This window comes from Mya arenaria, chromosome 5 (genome assembly GCF_026914265.1).
Source record: "Mya arenaria isolate MELC-2E11 chromosome 5, ASM2691426v1".
NCBI classification, from domain to species: Eukaryota; Metazoa; Mollusca; class Bivalvia; order Myida; family Myidae; genus Mya; species Mya arenaria.
Genome location: NC_069126.1, coordinates 44,410,295 through 44,429,356, shown reverse-complemented (window position 1 = coordinate 44,429,356; position 19,062 = coordinate 44,410,295). Strand labels below are relative to the sequence as shown.

Below are 19,062 nucleotides of genomic sequence, written 5' to 3'. Positions count from 1 at the left end.
CACTGCACAAGATGGCCCCCAGAGGTAAAAATAGAAAAACCTTTAAACGACTTCTCCTCAGAAACTGATGATCGTATTGCAATGAAACTTGACAGAAATGTTACTTGGGTAGTCCTTAACCAAAATAGCCCAAACAGTTCTGGTCTGCTGCACAACATGGGCACCAGAGCTAAGAATAGAAAAAAACGTTAAACTACATCTTCTCAGAAACCGATTATCAGATTTTGATGAAACTTTACATAAATGTTCATCGGGATGCCCTTTAACCAAAATTGCCCAAATGGTTCCGGTCCGCTGCACAACATGGCTGCGAGAGTTAAAAATAGAAAAACCTTTAAGGACTTCTCGTCCGCAGTCTTCACGAAAAACATTTTAACCTACTAGCCAGTTGGACTAGCATAATGGCATATTTTACTAGTCCGAATGACAATCTAGTAGTCCGACTATTTTGCCACATTATAAAACTGTATGCTTGAGGTTAATACCTATTTCAATTGAGCAGCTTGCAGTTTGAGTAAACATTTCTTTATTATGATGCTCATGCAGTGATAGGGAGTGACATCCTTCTGTTGGGAATAGTGCTCCTTGTTTTTCAGAACCTATGGGTACTATGTAAAAACAAAAGGCATCTTGCTTGAATAGACTGTAATAATATCAACATGGTTAGAAAAGAAATGCCATGCTTTAATAGCTTTGATTACATTTTACAACTGAATTACCTCCCTTTAATAGAAAAAAAATAATGTCTTAATTTTTCATGTATAGCATCTTTAAATAATTTTTAAACAATAATAATTTATGAGTAAACATATAAGCATAAAGTTCTCACAAAAAGATCAATTTAAAAACCTTACATTTATACATAGGAAAGTATATATAGACTGAACATTAATTTTCGTTTAAGTGACACTCTGAAAGTTTCTGAAACAGCTATTTTTAGTAACTTAAATGGCCGAAAAGTGTAAGTGAAACACCAAGTCGATTCTATCTCGTCAGTTCTTGTTCAGGTTAGATATTTGCTTCATAATCTATTCAGATTAAATGTTAACCGATGATCAGATTTTGATGAAACTTGACAGAAATGTTCCTTGGGTGGTCATTAACCAAAATTTGTTAAATGGTTCCAGTCCACTGCACACCATGGCTGCCAGAGCTAAAAAATAAAAAAAACTTTATACGACTTGTCGTCGAAACCGATGACCTTTTTTCGATAAAACTTGACAGAAATGTTTGTTTGGTGCTCCTTTACTCAAATTGCCCAAATCATTTCGGTCCACTGCACAACATGGCAGCCAGAGCTATTAAAGTAAAAAATTTTTTTAAATAACTTCTCCTCAAAAATTGATGATTGTATTTCTATGAAACTTGACGAAAATGTTCGTTAGGTGGTCTTTGCTTGAACCTTTTGGCCAGTGGAGCACAGGCACTGATGTGCCTCTTGTTCCTTTCATGTATTAAGGTGATGGTTATAATTTTAGGCGTTGGTAAAATTATCAATTTATACTTAAATGACTGTGATATATTGTATAATTAAAGTTTATATCTGTAATTAGATATGGGGTCTCATATTGTATAATAATATATTTATGTTTCATGAGATGAGGGATGTTATATTGTACAATTATTAGTTGATATTTTATTATGTGTGGGTGGTTACTCTTTTTTAGATGAGTGGTGCATATTGTTAAAAAAATTAGTTAATGATTTACTAGATGAGGGTGTTATATTGTATATATTTGTTTCCATTCCAAGTTTACAAGTGTTTTAACCTTCCTCCTATTTTAATTTGTTAAGATTCACCTTATGTTTACATATTTTTTCTTTAGAACACTTCTAAGGTAAAATAACTGTTGAAAAAAGCACTAAATGATTCTACAAAATGCTGTTTGGGAAGTTTTATATATATAATAATATGGAAGTTTGAAGTGGACATTGCACAAGTCACATTTTGTGTTTTCACCGTGTTTTTCCAGAAATCAAAGACTAAGGTAGCAGTTCTGTTCAGTTGATACATGTATATTGCATGTCTGCATGTTCATTATTTATTGTTTAACAATTGATTGTATTTCATACCTGTTAATCAGTCTAAAATATTGTATAATTTGAACATAAAATATGGAAACTGGAAAGAAAACCATATTACACACTGTGTTATCTGAATCTGTATCACACAGTAGCACAACTTTTCGTGAAAGAAATAGACAATTTTCAGTCAAATTTAAATGCTTCTGTAAAGACCACTATTATTATTTCAAAAATACTTTGAAATAAAGGTATGAAATAAAGGAAATACGATGTTAGTTGGTTGATATGTGGGATTGTATCTCTTCTCGTTGCTTGTGTAAAGATACATCTCACTCCACCATTGGTCTCATTGTGATATGGACTTGACACAAGCAGCTCACATTGAGACAGAAACCACTGATCAACCAGCTAATATAGTATTGCCTCTTGATTTAACTACGGAAATATATTGTGACATAATGCTCTTACTTAATGATTGTACATGTATGAATGCTTTAACATTTGATAACAGAACGAAATGTATTATGTTACAGTTGATTGTTGGAAAATTTGTTGTAATTTGTAATTCATTAAATGGTATAATCATATGTATGCTGAAATGTTTTTTGTAATAGTTTGTTTGCTTAAATATAAAAAATCAACTTAATGATCCTAAATTCAGCAAAGACAAAGGGTTAATACATTGTAAGTAATGTCAATGGCCGTGGTGTCCCTGTGGTATGAACAAACTGTAACAACAAGTGTGTCAGTTAAGAACTACGGTAAATATTTGGCGGCAATTCTGATTTATTGCCTGATGATTATTCTATGAAGATTGTGTATTCTCCGATGCATGAATATCAGCCCAAGTATGGAAAATGGCACCATCTTATCAATGAACATACCACAAAATAATGTACTATCACGGATTTCAGTCGGAAATTTAATATGTCAATGTCACAAATGGAATTGAAAGTTTTACTTGCAGTTAAGCTTTTTCTGAACTCATAAACATTCATATTCATTGTTCTGAACAAAATTTCACAAATGTTAGGTATATGAATTTGATTAGTTGTTTGTACTATAAGAAAGTTGGTGAGATGGCCCCATAGTCCCCAGTCTCTTCTCTGCATGACATGCATAACAATACATACCCTGTCCACTTAGCTTTTGTAGGAATGATACTAGGCTATAATAATGTTAAATCCAATCTGATGAAGGAAATGATATCCAGTACATGCTGTACATACTGTTCACTTAATGATTGGTATTGTTTAATGTGTGTGATGATGGATGAATAAAACACACTAATCATGTGTTTAGATTGAGGATCAATAAGGCTTCAAATTGTTGTTGACATTTAAGGTATTAACAAACATGGCTATAATATTTTGTCATGCTATCTTCATGAGTTATTTATTGCTCTACAACTTCATATTGTTAAATGGAAATATGTGTAAGAATAGCTTTGGTACCCAGGCTGTTTAGTACAATAACAAGTCACATTCTTTTAAATTAAAGGGGTTATCAAGTTTGAATCAATACATCATTACATCCTCTTATGTATTGTGTGGATGGCATATTTCAGAAACAGGAGAATGTTGGTGCTCTGTACGGTGTTGCAGCGGGTTACATGGTTCTGAAGCAGACACCACGAGCCAGGAACCAGCTGAAGAGGGTTGCCAAGAGCAACTGGAACATGGTGGTATGTGGGGAAAAGTTACAACATCATATTATATAATTGTACCTAGCCAAACAATTAAAAGATATATTTGAATGGAAACTGATGGCATTTAATGAACTCTTGATGGCACACTGCAGGCTGGGTCAAGTCATATTGCAGCAAATGGGTGTTGGCTGACCTTTATAAACTCAAAAATCTTTTTAAAATAACTATATGATCTTGCTGTTTATTATTGATAAATTTAATTGTTTGTTTTCACTTAGTGTAAGAGTGAGATATTATTCTTAGTCTGTATTCAATTCCAGGATGCTGAAGATCTAGAAAAGTCATGGTTACTTCTGGCAGATATCTACATACAGGTTTGAATTGCCAGAATAAAAAAGTGCACACTGTGCATGGATTAATGTTCAATATCTATACCAGATAGATACATGTATGGGAGATCACTAATAGTTGAAACATTTAAATAAATTAAATAAATGCCTTATGATTAAGATCTAATGACAATGTACCTTGTGAGTATATGTCAAATACAATTATGTTCTGTTCTGTTCTGTTCCAATGATTATTAAGAAGAGCTTGAGTTAATTGTATTTAACATGGTATTGGTTTTATTGAGCACTTGTTAATCGTATTTGTATATCTATTTGTGTGTATGTTCATTGCAGTCTGGGAAGTATGACATGGCAACAGAGTTGTTGAAGAGAGTCTTACAGCACAATAAGGTATACAGTAGAACAAGATTATGTAGCATGTTCATTGGCCACTCTTTACAGGTCACAGGCTCTATGAAACCCTGATCATTTAAAGTATTTTTTTACTGTAACACATAAAACAATATGAATAGATTTCTAGAATAGTATTGATATCTTTGATGACCATGAACATTTCAATAAAGTGTATATTTTCAAATACATATTATACAATCATTTTAATCATTCGTGTTATCCCTGAAAGTTTGCCATTTTGCTGTATGAATTGGACTTCCCTGGGTCCATATTCATTATCAAACTTAAATCAAACTTAAATACAAAAAAAAGAATCTGCATTTTGGTTGGACCATTAATTTAACTGGCCAATCAACTAACTGGAATCACTGAGGCATATATAAGGATAAAAATATTGAATACTGCACCCTAAATGAAGTAAACCTTTATGTTCTTATTTTCAGTCATGCTGTAAGGCGTATGAGTACCAGGGCTTCATTATGGAGAAGGAACAATCTTACAAGGATGCTGCCAACAGTTACGAAAACGCATGGAAATATGGAAATAAGAACAATCCTGTCATAGGTGGGTAAACTAGCTGTAAATACAACCCTGTCAGGTGGGTAAACTAGCTGTAAATACAACCCTGTCAGGTGGGTAAACTAGCTGTAAATACAACCCTGTCAGGTGGGTAAACTAGCTGTAAATACAACCCTGTCAGGTGGGTAAACTAGCTGTAAATACAACCCTGTCAGGTGGGTAATCTAGCTGTAAATACAACCCTGTCAGGTGGGTAAACTAGCTGTAAATACAACCCTGTCAGGTGGGTAAACTAGCTGTAAATACAACCCTGTCAGGTGGGTAAACTAGCTGTAAATACAACCCTGTCAGGTGGGTAAACTAGCTGTAAATACAACCCTGTCAGGTGGGTAAACTAGCTGTAAATACAACCCTGTCAGGTGGGTAAACTAGCTGTAAATACAACCCTGTCAGGTGGGTAAACTAGCTGTAAATACAACCCTGTCAGGTGGGTAAACTAGCTGTAAATACAACCCTGTCAGGTGGGTAAACTAGCTGTAAATACAACCCTGTCAGGTGGGTAAACTAGCTGTAAATACAACCCTGTCATAGGTGGGTAAACTAGCTGTAAATACAACCCTGTCAGGTGGGTAAACTAGCTGTAAATACAACCCTGTCAGGTGGGTAAACTAGCTGTAAATACAACCCTGTCAGGTGGGTAAACTACCTGTAAATACAACCCTGTCAGGTGGGTAAACTTGCTGTAATTACAACCCTGTCAGGTGGGTAAACTAGCTGTAAATACAATCCTGTCAGGTGGGTAAACTAGCTGTAAATACAATCCTGTCAGGTGGGTAAAATTGCTGTAAATACAACCCTGTCCGGTGGGTAAACTTGCTGTAAATACAATCCTGTCAGGTGGGTAAACTTGCTGTAAATACAACCCTGTCAGGTGGGTAAACTAGCTGTAAATACAACCCTGTCAGGTGGGTAAACAAGCTGTAAATACAACCCTGTCAGGTGGGTAAACTAGCTGTAAATACAACCCTGTCAGGTGGGTAAACTAGCTGTAAATACAACCCTGTCAGGTGGGTAAACTAGCTGTAAATACAACCCTGTCAGGTGGGTAAACTAGCTGTAAATACAACCCTGTCAGGTGGGTAAACTTGCTGTAAATACAACCCTGTCAGGTGGGTAAACTTGCTGTAAATACAACCCTGTCAGGTGGGTAAACTTGCTGTAAATGCAATCCTGTCAGGTGGGTAAAATTGCTGTAAATTCAATCCTGTCAGGTGGGTAAAATTGCTGTAAATACAATCCTGTCAGGTGGGTAAAATTGCTGTAAATACAACCCTGTCAGGTGGGTAAACTAGCTGTAAATACAACCCTGTCAGGTGGGTAAATTTGCTGTAAATACAACCCTGTCAGGTGGGTAAACTTGCTGTAAATACAACCCTGTCAGGTGGGTAAACTTGCTGTAAATACAATCCTGTCAGGTGGGTAAACTAGCTGTAAATACAATCCTGTCAGGTGGGTAAACTAGCTGTAAATACAACCCTGTCAGGTGGGTAAAATTGCTGTAAATACAACTCTGTCAGGTGGGTAAATTGCTGTAAATACAATCCTGTCAGGTGGGTAAAATTGCTGTAAATACAATCCTGTCAGGTGGGTAAAATTGCTGTAAATACAATCCTGTCAGGTGGGTAAACTTGTTGTAAATACAACCCTGTCAGGTGGGTAAACTAGCTGTAAATACAACCCTGTCAGGTGGGTAAAATTGCTGTAAATACAATCCTGTCAGGTGGGTAAACTAGCTGTAAATACAACCCTGTCAGGTGGGTAAAATTGCTGTAAATACAATCCTGTCAGGTGGGTAAACTAGCTGTAAATACAACCCTGTCAGGTGGGTAAAATTGCTGTAAATACAACCCTGTCAGGTGGGTAAACTTGTTGTAAATACGACCCTGTCAGGTGGGTAAACTAGCTGTAAATACAATCCTGTCAGGTGGGTAAACTAGCTGTAAATACGACCCTGTCAGGTGGGTAAACTAGCTGTAACTACAACCCTGTCAGGTGGGTAAACTAGCTGTAAATACGACCCTGTCAGGTGGGTAAACTAGCTGTAAATACGACCCTGTCAGGTGGGTAAACTTGCTGTAAATACGACCCTGTCAGGTGGGTAAACTTGCTGTAAATTCAATCCTGTCAGGTGGGTAAACTAGCTGTAAATACAACCCTGTCAGGTGGGTAAACTAGCTGTAAATACAACCCTGTCAGGTGGGTAAACTAGCTGTAAATACAACCCTGTCAGGTGGGTAAACTAGCTGTAAATACAACCCTGTCAGGTGGGTAAACTAGCTGTAAATACAACCCTGTCAGGTGGGTAAACTAGCTGTAAATACAACCCTGTCAGGTGGGTAAACTAGCTGTAAATAAAGGTGGCATTGCAATGAATGTTAAAATATCTTGTGTCACTGTGGAATTTATAAAAATTCAAAATGGTGTTACAGTAATGTATTCAGACTGTATAATCCAGTACATGTACTTTGAAGGTCAACAGCCAATTGGCATGATTATAAATCAAAAGTGGTCACCTGTATTAAATGGTCACTTGTATTAAATGGTCACCTGTAATAAGAAGCCAGATTGGCCACTTCCCTTGGAGCTTAAAAAATCATTACTTGACTAATTTAACTTCACGGTGAATATGTTTTAACATAATGTACTTAAACTGGTTCATTTAGGCCGACTTGTTTATGTGGTATTCATTATGGCCTAACATGACCTTAAGACGGCTCAGCTCATGACCTTGAATTGATAAACCTGAATATCTGCCTACATTCAGTATACCAAGTATTTTTGTCCAAGGGGATGGCAGTACTTTTCAAAATTGATGTACATTTATTTTGGCAATTCAATAGCTGGTCTTTATTTTATTATCAGGGGAATTGGTAGATGTAAACAGTGGCTAGGCTAGTAGACAAAATATAATCTCAAACACTAAATTGGTAAAAGGTTATAAATACCCATTTTCCAAAAAAAATGATAATGTACTGAGTGTCTGTGACACCCCAGGCCTGTTTATTTATGTAAATCTTACGAATAACCTGTAACCATTATTTAATCTTTCCAGGATTCAAGCTGGGTTTCAACTACCTGAAGGCCAAACGAATGGTGGATGCAATAGATATTTGTCACCATGTAAGTTTTGCTCATAATTATATAATATACATTAAAATGATATACTTATTTATATAATAAATGAAGTCCCCATAATGTTATAAGGTCATTATATAATTTTGCATATAACTAGTGTAATAACTTGTGATGTGATGAATAGCACTGTAAAGTGTGCGCATTATATAGCAATGTTTGAGTAACAATTCTGGCACTCGCAACCTCAGTCACTTAGATTATACAGTGACCAACATAACTGCTATGTAGCATGTTGTCAAGGACAATGTTCAATAAATAGTGTGCTGTATAAGAAAATAGTGTAACATGCCAGACCAACAAGTCCAACAGATCCCTGCAGAGAAAAGCATGCTCCACCCTGAAGGGGTCCGCTGGTCTTTATATACAGTAAATTCTCAATTAACACAGAACCCTGGCTTTGCTAATTTGCAGTACCAACCAAGTAAACATACATACTACGAACAAACTTCTGTCTTTAACGGAATGTTATACTTTGAACGCACATCTGCCGCTTACAGCGGACCGTTACAATAGCATTGTAATTTATCAGCATGGTTTTATATAAATCAGTTACACCATTGGGCAGTTCTGATTTAAATATGGCCTTGGGCTCATGTGTATCAATTGAAGAAAACGTGTTCATTTTTGAGGCAAAATACAGATTTATGACTAGCCTTTGAGTTTGAGCACTCGTGATCACTAAATTTACCAAATGATTGTAAAAGAATGATAGATAAAATGTAAGTGCTTAAATTTTGTCAATCACAAGTAAACCCAATATTGTTTTTACTGTTTTTTCTAGGTGTTAGCATCTCATCCAAACTACCCAAAGATTAAGAAGGAGATTCTCGACAAGGCAAGACAGAGTCTACGAGTGTGATGGGAAATACAACAGTAGAATTCCAGTTCTTAGACCGTCAGGACATTTTCTCATTGACACATGGCACAAGAAGGTCGTGACTTCATGTAAAACAGGAGTTACACCTGTCCTGCACTAAGCACTCACATTTTGTAAAAGTCTAAGGGACTAGCATATTAATTTTTTTGGTGAGGAAATTCCAAGTGGCACCAAGATAAGTAAGGGTTGACAGCAATAAGGTCCTAGATGACATTAACTAAGAAGCAGATAGAACCATCTCACTTTCACCTGGAAAAGAAGGGACTTTTCACCAGAGTATTATCTTTTATAACAAATATAGATTAAAATCTGAAAATTGGACTATATTTTACCATGACTGTGTAAGTGCTCAGTATGGCATTAATGGAAAATTGCTGAATAATTGTATATTTCAATAAGATTACTATATGAACAGAAGTATTTAAGTTTTTATGATTGTTTACCCCTAATGTATTTATCTTTCTTGCATACCTGATAAGAGATTAGAGGTTAAATTTGGATAAACCAAAGTGTGGGCTGTTTTAAATGTTCTGAAATGACCTATTAAAATGATTTTGTTCAAGAGCTTTTTCCATTGAATTTACAGTGCACATATCAAGATGCTTCTGTGATGTGACAGTTTGAATATCATCTTGTAGTTGTGTATTTCTTGTTTATTAAGGAAGTGTTCATCTTGTAGGAATACAAACTAGACCCTTTAACTGACTGAGGCTGTGTTCAGAAAAAAATGTTTTCCATCAATATTTCATCGCTTTTGATCGAATGTTATGGAAATATCAAAACAGTGTTTTTGTCTTGTATACCGGATTTTGTCCTGAACAAAATACACTGTACTCTATATGTATACAAATACTATAGTGTTTCTTAACGCACTCCCTTGCTACGTTTTGTTTAAAAAAGTAAGTGCTTTGAATCTCTGACACATTCTATTTGAGTTTATTTTATATGTTTGTATAAAATGTTTATCTACCATTCCGTCCGATGTGATCTGTTTATTTATTTATGATTTGAAAGATATTTGTATATTGATGATTCATTGAGTGATAATGTTATTTAATAAATACTATATTTGATGAAATAAAAGGTCTTGATTTTTATGTAAGGACAAGCTGTAATACATTCTACAAATTTACTGAAGGAAAAAAAAGTTGAGCAAGTTTGTATAAACCACCCTGTCATTTCTATGTTCAAGTAACTCACAAATAAAAGTAAGTACATTCCACTAGATCCATTTATTACGATTTCAAATTAAACATTGCAAAAGAAAACAGTAGTAATTCGACGTAATTTATGACGTCAAATCCTGAAGGGGTCCAGTTTAAAAATCACAGCGTAGTTAATAACGGGTATGACCTCAATTTACAGCGCGTGCAGCGATGCTACTCCTTCGCATGCTTGTGGTTAGTTGTCTTAATGTTTGTTAGGGAATTCTGTTCCATTCTTCGTGCAAGTCACTTACGTCGTTGACGTCATTACGTTTTCTAATCTTCCGCCTGAGGTCATTCTCATCACTGGTGAACGAGAAGGTCTGAGTAGTCCCATATGTGTTCAATAGGCGAAAGGTCTGGATACCTGGCTGGCCATTCCAGAATGGCGACGTTCGTGCGAAGGACATCTTGTGTGTATCTAGCAGTTTTTGGACGGGCATTCTCTTGCTGAAACAGCGTTGCGTGACCTGCACGCAGAAAAAAGTACACCACGGGAGCAACAAGTTCATTACAATGCTGCACTGCATTGAGATTCCCGGCAATGATACCGAGCGCAGTCTTGACATGTTGACAAATACCCACACAGACATAAAGCTACCGCGTCTGTAACGATCACTGTAAATGACGTTTTCAGGATCGATTCTTTCACCAGTTCTCCATACAGGCACCCGTCCGTCGGCAACGAAAGGTTGAATCGAAACTCATCCGTAAAGAGGATGTTGTTCCACTGCCGACGGACCAATCGCTGATGAATTCGTGCCCGTACGGCACGGGCCTGTCGATGTCTTGACGTAAAAGGTATACCAACGTAAGGACGACGGTCATGAAGCCGAGCCGAGCGCAGCCTATTTTGGCTGGTTGTATAGCAAACCCTCGTACTAATTGCATTACTAAGGTGACCAGCTAACCCCTGCTTGACATGAACCAGTAACGTCCTGACGTCGTAACGATATAACGGTACTCTCTCGGCGTTGTTTTACGTGGCCTGCCGGAACGTGGCCTGTCCTTGACGTCATCTGTCAACTGATACCAAACCCTATGACGACTAATGGTAGATTCGTGTACTCGTTTTTGGCAACATTTCTCGCTCTTATACCGTCGGTAATCATTCCGTTGTTCTAACGTCCCGTTGCGCAATGCTTATGTTTTACTTGGGTTTATATAGTTTTGGTGTAAATGAGACAGGAGAAGTTTAGTGTTGACCTTTTATAATGTAGATGATGGTTAGAAAACAACCAGTCTGATGCCCGCGCGTCCAAACAGCCTCGTTCTAATATTACTGGTTCTGGTAAGCCGCATGTCCTACCAAAACAGACGATGAACATGCCTAGTGATTTGGTCAAAGTGGACGATTGATTGTCTGTATAAGAGATAGCTAACAGAATGCCGGACATACCAGAAGGCAACACTAGAACGACACAGATAAAGAACTCTAGGTTCAATATTAAGTGTCCCTACCAAAGACGACCAGTTTAACATTTTATTAATGACTTTCTTTGGCAATGTGCTTGGAAACTTGAAAACGTGCACTAGTTATACTAGACACTAAAAGATCTCAAAGTGACACAGAACTGGGTATTTGAAGTACACAACATATTTAGGTATTTCTATCGAGAAGACGAACATTTTTCCAATAAAACAATATAATTTTTTAAACTTTCCATTGTGAAAGGTCGCAATGATTTATCTCTATTTCAAATGAGCCATACTGTACTTGAAGGCAAGCGCGTGCCTTACTCTTACCCAATATAGAATGTGATCTGCCTCTCCCCGTGCATGGGCTACATGTACTTCTATAAAGTTTATTTCCATTAAAGTCACGCGAGTTCTCGTGATGTACACTTACACTGAACCAGTACAGGCGATATATCTGTTTATGAATACAGTGAATGGATAAACTAGCGACCAAGGTTTTTCCCCAGTCCCCCACGACGGCTGTCAATCTCTCGTACGAGTATCTTATCGTCCTGCCCTTTTCGGCCGCCTGTCCCTTCGTCAGTTTTTATCAACATGGTACCAGGTCGTTGTCGCTTGTAATGGACTCCCCAACGAAGAGCCTGCACTTGATGAAAAGTTTCAGTTCTAAAAGGACACATCTGTGCATTGTTCTGTACAGTTTTACTGCAGTTTTTCATTGTCCCTATTGCAATATTACTGTCGCCTGTCCAAATGATAACAATACTATAGACTACTATGTTGTCTGCCTGCCTCTGATAACTGATCGATAAAGATCATGTCGACTGATGTTCACATTTTGACACAACACTCAATACTGTCTGAAGTTGATAGTTCTTTATATGACACTTAATGCATTTTTCTGAGTACCTTAATAAAATTTAAAATATTTTGGTTATGTAGTTACATCATCAAATAATTATAACTATGTTTACAATAGTTAAGATAAACTGTTCAGGTACAAATGCCCGTACACTGAAAAAACGTAGCGTTCTTCAACGCTTCCGAAGAAATAACCCCTCTTACATTTTTTGTCTTTCGTCAACACTTCCATTGTTCATTTGTGGTTTATTTGATCTGCTTATGTGTCCTGTGTTTCATGCAGGACTTTGCATAGTTTTTTTAATAAACTTCTAATTTTCAAAAGTTTTCGTGATGTTAAAAGCGCTGTGTGGCGGCATTAACAGTCGACGTTTTTTTCTATCAGTGTAGTTCTTTTCTTTCTTTTTTTGGAAGAATTGAACATTTAATTTCATTTTAGCCACCCGGGCGTAAAATTGATGTCAATGAATCGAAACTGCTATGTTTTACATTCTCGTCCACAGCATCTCCCTTTAGGAATTAAATAAAAAATACGAAGAATGCCTGCTGCGAGTATTTTTCAAAGACAAAATGGCTTATCGATACTTTCAACTTTTTGAAATAACTTTCACACAGCTGTTATTCTATGGTCGTTGTTGGCATTGAAGTAAACGGTATAATGTTTTCAACATTGATGTATCCATCTCCTGGTGCTTCTGAATAGATAAATACAGCTTAATTCATGACCAAATCTTGAGGGGCATCACTCAAATATTCACTGTAAATGAGCAGTCCTTATGTAACGGAGACGTGTTTTTATTTTAAGTTTATAATATAAATTATTATGTTGAAAAACGCCCACGTTTTCGGGTTTTTTGATAACTGCAGCCATTTACACAAATGTACGCTCAGCGTCCGTAGTTGGTACTTCAAGCTATGCCGAATTAATTGTTCTAATCTAATAAACGAGTTTTCACATTGTTCCCCTTTTGAAAACATTTGCTTCGCTAATTATTCGTTTTACATGTATTATAGTTCAATCATTTTAAACATTATCTACGGACCACCTTCGTAATTGTTATTGAATAAATTATTACACTGAAGCTTGGAAATAAATCAGACCTCCGCTAGTTGCTGCGTTTTCAACGTTAATCCTTTTTTTCTGTACAATTTATGATCGTCACAATAACGATCAAATGAGGTTGGATTTGTTTACACTCCCAATCGTATAAAATGTTCTTTAATTGTTTATTTCACAAATGCCAATAAATAAAACGCGAAAGCGGTGTGGTGTAACTTAATAAGGACATCCTTTACCAAAACAAATAACACGCCGAGGGTCGAAGAGTCATTGTAAAAGCATGCATTTGTGTTTATGAATGAAACTATTTCACTTCTGAATAAAGTCCATGCTCCTTTACCAGTAAGTGTAATGAAGACCCTGTGTGAGAATTTCAGCATACCAACGCGATAGGCGGAGGACTTGTTAAAGATAATGGCTGATAGCTTACCCCTCAAGGACTCCCGCTCCGGTTGGCTAAGGATGAATCGAGCCAACCTGTTCTATTGGCCCAACGGCAGTCTATATAAAATACTTGCTGTTCTAGATAGTACATATAGGTCCGTTCACAACTTCTCAGGCAACGACTTAAGTCACAAGATTTATCACAGCGAACACATAACGATTGAAAAGTTACATTTCAACTATAACACATACAATATTCGGCAAAGATTAAACAAATCGGTAAGTGCGTGTTTTTGCCATTAATCGATTTAAAGCATTCAAGTTACATCATTTATCATGTAACTATTTCGGAGTTCATTGAAAATATATAAAATGTAATAACTCTTCTAATGAAAATCTGACCAAACAATAACACCGTTTCATTTATCATTTCAGATCGTAGAAAATGTGCAAAATCAATTTCGCAAAAACAGTGGTGCTACAACTGACTGCCTTTTGGCTTGCGAACGGGGCAAGTATTGTTCGTCCAGAAACAGCACTGTCTACAGACGCTGACACCACGACGGAACATCCGAACAGCATTGAATTGGCATCACCGATATTTGAGATGAGTTTCGATGTCGAACATAACTATGCCGGCTCTCCGTTAGAGTTAAACACTTTAAAGGAAGCTACCAGGCATTTATTTAACATTATCAAACCATTAAAAGCAAAGATTTCTGATACTGGACTTACAAACACTGATCTCACAGGCGATTTAAAAGACCGTGAGGATGGTGTTCTGGTTGAAAACAGTCTGCGAAAGCGGAAGAAACTCCGTCTTATTTCCAGAATCAAGAGAAACGACAGAAATACTGACTTTCAGGTACACGAAGCAATGGACTATCAAGATATTAAAGACAATGAGAACCGTATCTTACAGAACCCAGATGCTCATGAAGAATTAGAAAAGGCGCTAGAAACGCATTTAGAGTATTTTCTAAACGATATGAAGGTGTTGTTTAACTATGACCTGCACAGGGTTATAGATAATTCAAAACATAGACGCAGACACCACAGGAAACACCAATCAAGACCGAAACGAAACACACAGTGGCGCAACTTGTTGAAAGATCTTGATGTGCGCAGGATTTTAAAACAATATTATGAGGAGAATGCCAATGATGGGAGCGGAAGACAGACGCTCAGATATGGCTGATTTTGTATTAAGAAATAGGTGTTTGAATCTCATATTGAATTAAAATGCTGGCCATTTATATGATATACACACTGTTTTTCATTTATTTAGTGGATTTAATGCTTTTTAAGATTGCAATTGAATTGCAAATTTTGAAAATAAAGTACTGAAACAAGTAAGCCGTTTTTTTAGTGTAAATAAGGGTTTTATTACCCGAATTAAATAATACTAATGATGTCACACCGCACCAAATTGATGTGTGTGTTTAAATATTCCAACAATGCATTTAAAGTTGGAGGGGAAAAGGCCGACACTATAATGCAAACTACATTGCATGGGGGACCAACACATATTCCTGTATTCAGCTTTACGTCAAAAGTATAGGCATCTCAACATTGGTTTAAATGATTATCATGTAGCCATTTCTAAAGTTGTATGTGATTTCTGGTGATGATTAATTAGCAGTTATAGTTATGAAAAAAACACAGCTTGGGACAAACTCTGTAGCAAGCAAGGGAGACCCTGACTGCACAGTCAGTGACAGAAAAATAATGCATTTTTGTGCTTTTAGACCATTTTATGTAATAAATGAAAACAATCGTTCACAAATCATTAAAAATGTTCAAAACATTCAGTTAGAGAGTTTCACTAAAACCTGGGAGTCGGTTTATTTGGTCTAGTGTTGGGAATCGGACAGAAAAAATACTATCGATAATCGGTTAATGAAACCGATCAATGATCGATTGTTAATCGATTTAATCAATATTTAATTATCTTTGGCCATCATATTTAAGGCATACAGATACAGTGCATGCATCAGTTTTAAGCACCAATTTTCCCTTACAATATTGTTTGTTGATTTCTTTGTATAAATTACATTATTTATTCAGAACGCGACTATCCTTTAGTGTTTACAAGTTACTATTATAGAACACGAGACCACAGGCTCTAATTTTTGTCTTACATTTTCTATTGTATACATGTGTAAAATAAACAAAAATATCAAAATATAAAGTATAAAGTATAAAGATATCAATTTCTTTTTAACAATCAGTCAGTAACAAGTACAGCAAGCAGTTGAATATTCTATATGTTTTAAAAGAACAGTTTCTTTCAGAAAACTGAGAAAACTAAATTCTTACATGGTAAGAAGTAAACGGTAACATGTTTTAAAAAATACTTATAAACCACAAATATGAGAAGTTGCAAACCAATCCATAAGCAGTTACAAAGAAAATTTGTAATAAGGTACAGTAGTGACTCGATGACTTGATAAGAATATGAGTACATAACTAAACATAGTAACACCTTAACATTTCAGCATAAACTAGCATTTAACCAGAAATAAGTAAATTAGTCTGCAGCGGTTACGTCCCTTGTTTCTATATTCGGTTGTTCAAATTTCGCTATCGATTGTCGCCAACATAGGCCTTTCCTATCAATTGTCGATTATGATTGATCATCGGCACAATACTAAATTGGTCCCAGCTAAAACGCGGATTTACATTGTACTATTATTAGTTTTTTTTGTTTAAATGGGCATTCTTGGCCTCGGTGAAATAATTTGTTTATATTAAAAATAATAATAAATAAAATAACATGTTGAGTAAGACCTGTTCAGCTCTTTCAATTACGCACCGAAACAGGTTCTAACTAGTTGAATAAAAATGTGTATCATATTAAGACTCGTGACAGATCCTATTTACATTTGTATGTATATTTTTTATTTTTTTTTAACCGCGTTCGCATTAACTATTTTCAACACTTTCTGAAATAGTTTACATTTGATTACAACAAACATATAGCTTGATTTGTCTTTCGTAACTCCAACCGATAAAACAGGCGCATAGTCACCATTCAATGTGTTACATTGTTAAAAATTCGTATTGGGAGACTTCACAAACGTAAAACATCAAACTAAATAAATTCTGCTATTTTGACTATTCATGGTCAATATTGGTCGTCTTTTAAAATAGATAGCATTTTAACGTCGACAGTTGAATGGTTATTATAACTCGTGTAGCACAACCCTGGCTTCATAGATAAACATGCTACACTTGGTCGTCGTCGTGCTTATCAAGCAAATATCTCAGTGACCACTCTGTGCCCGTAAAATATAATTTAGAGTATGAGTATCGAGCAGAAACAAAACAGTCCGTGTAAATAAGGCAGACAAGATTCAACATATAGTATGCGTACTTTCACTTTATTGCAAATGTTTTCTGGAGGTTTCTTTAAAACTCATTAAGCCAAAGAGCAGAAGGACAGAACAGAACAAAAAAAGAACAGTATTTTATTCCCATAGACTACTATTATTATTGTTTCTTGTAAGTAATACAAAGATGTAGTATATGAACAAGATATACAAGCCTTCATTTACAGTGATAAACAGTTGCACAATACCATTGGATTATCAAGTAAATATGTTGTACATGTGTTTTGGAAGATTTTGCACCCCTCTCTCCGATAGCTGTTTTACTCTTTGATACCGAAGTTGCAGAAAAAATAAACTTATATTTTTCTATCTCATAATAAGCACAGATGCAACCGTCTTTATATTCTGTTTTAGCAATTTTTTCGCGTCGGAATTTTCAAGCTAAGCCACCAGTCTATTGGCACACGTACAGTCCATGGGCAGACACACGTACAGTCTATGACACACACACACACACGCACGCACGCACGCACGCACGCACGCACGCGCGCGCACGCACGCAAGCACACACACACACACATTGATCACACACACGCATGTACGCACGCAATATATGGACAGACAAACTTACAATCTATGGGAACACACACGTACAGTCTAAAGGCAGACACCCGTGCTGTATACGGGCATACAAACGTACAGTATATGGGCAGACACACGTACCGTCTATGGTAGACACGCATGCTGTATATGGGCTAATACACTTACAGTCTATGAGCAGACACGCGCACAGTCTATGGCAGACACACGTACAGTCTATGAGCAGACACACGGGCAGTCTATGAGCAGACACACGGGCAGTCTATGAGCAGACACACGTACAGTCTATGAGCAGACACACGGGCAGTCTATAGGCAGACACACGTACAGTCTATGAGCAGACACGCGCACAGTCTATGGCAGACACACGTACAGTCTATGAGCAGACACACGGGCAGTCTACGAGCAGACACACGGGCAGTCTATGAGCAGACACACGTACAGTCTATGAGCAGACACACGGGCAGTCTATAGGCAGACACACGTACAGTCTATGAGCAGACACCCGTACAGTCTATGAGCAGACACACGGGCAGTCTATAGGCAGACACCCGTGCTGTATACGGGCATACAAACGTACAGTATATGAGCAGACACACGTACAGTCTATGGTAGACACACGGGCAGTCTATAGGCAGACACCCGTGCTGTATACGGGCATACAAACGTACAGTATATGGGCAGACACACGTACAGTCTATGGTAGACACACGGGCAGTCTATGGGCAGACACCCGTGCTGTATACGGGCATACAAACGTATAGTATATGGGCAGACACACGTACAGTCTATGAGCAGACACACTGGCAGTCTATGGGCAGACACCCGTGCTGTATACGGGCATAAAAACGTACAGTATATGGGCAGACACACGTACAGTCTATGAGCAGACACACGTGCAGTCTATGGTAGACACGCATGCTGTATATGGGAAAACACACTTACAGTCTATGAGCAGACACGCGCACAGTCTATTGGCAGACACACGTACAGTCTATGAGCAGACACACGTGCAGTCTATGAGCAGACACACGGGTAGTCTATGAGCAGACACACGTACAGTCTATGAGCAGACACACGTGCAGTCTATAGGCAGACATACGTACAGGCTATGAACACGCTTATGTCAAATTTAAAATCAGTTAACTTTATACCCATAACATGTTGTCAACTTTTTGATGCTTTTTTTAGCTC

The 19,062-nt window shown here is 36.9% G+C and overlaps 1 protein-coding gene across 4 annotated transcripts in view; it reads left to right on the top strand.

The window, feature by feature from the left end:
- The window catches only part of LOC128234863 (tetratricopeptide repeat protein 21B-like), a 35,035-nt gene extending 24,951 nt beyond the window's left edge, over positions 1 to 10,084 (top strand). For 2 of the 4 annotated variants that reach the window (XM_052949425.1, XM_052949422.1), the window contains 7 exons: positions 1,974 to 1,988; positions 3,593 to 3,709; positions 3,994 to 4,047; positions 4,357 to 4,413; positions 4,860 to 4,980; positions 8,048 to 8,115; positions 8,912 to 10,084. In XM_052949425.1, coding sequence (XP_052805385.1) covers positions 1,974 to 1,988; positions 3,593 to 3,709; positions 3,994 to 4,047; positions 4,357 to 4,413; positions 4,860 to 4,980; positions 8,048 to 8,115; positions 8,912 to 8,989 — 510 coding nt within the window. In that variant the 3' untranslated portion in view covers positions 8,990 to 10,084. The remainder of the gene's footprint in view (positions 1 to 1,973; positions 1,989 to 3,592; positions 3,710 to 3,993; positions 4,048 to 4,356; positions 4,414 to 4,859; positions 4,981 to 8,047; positions 8,116 to 8,911) is intronic. The other 2 variants (XM_052949426.1, XM_052949424.1) reach the window with 1 other exon arrangement.
- Positions 10,085 to 19,062: the final 8,978 nt, after the last annotated feature.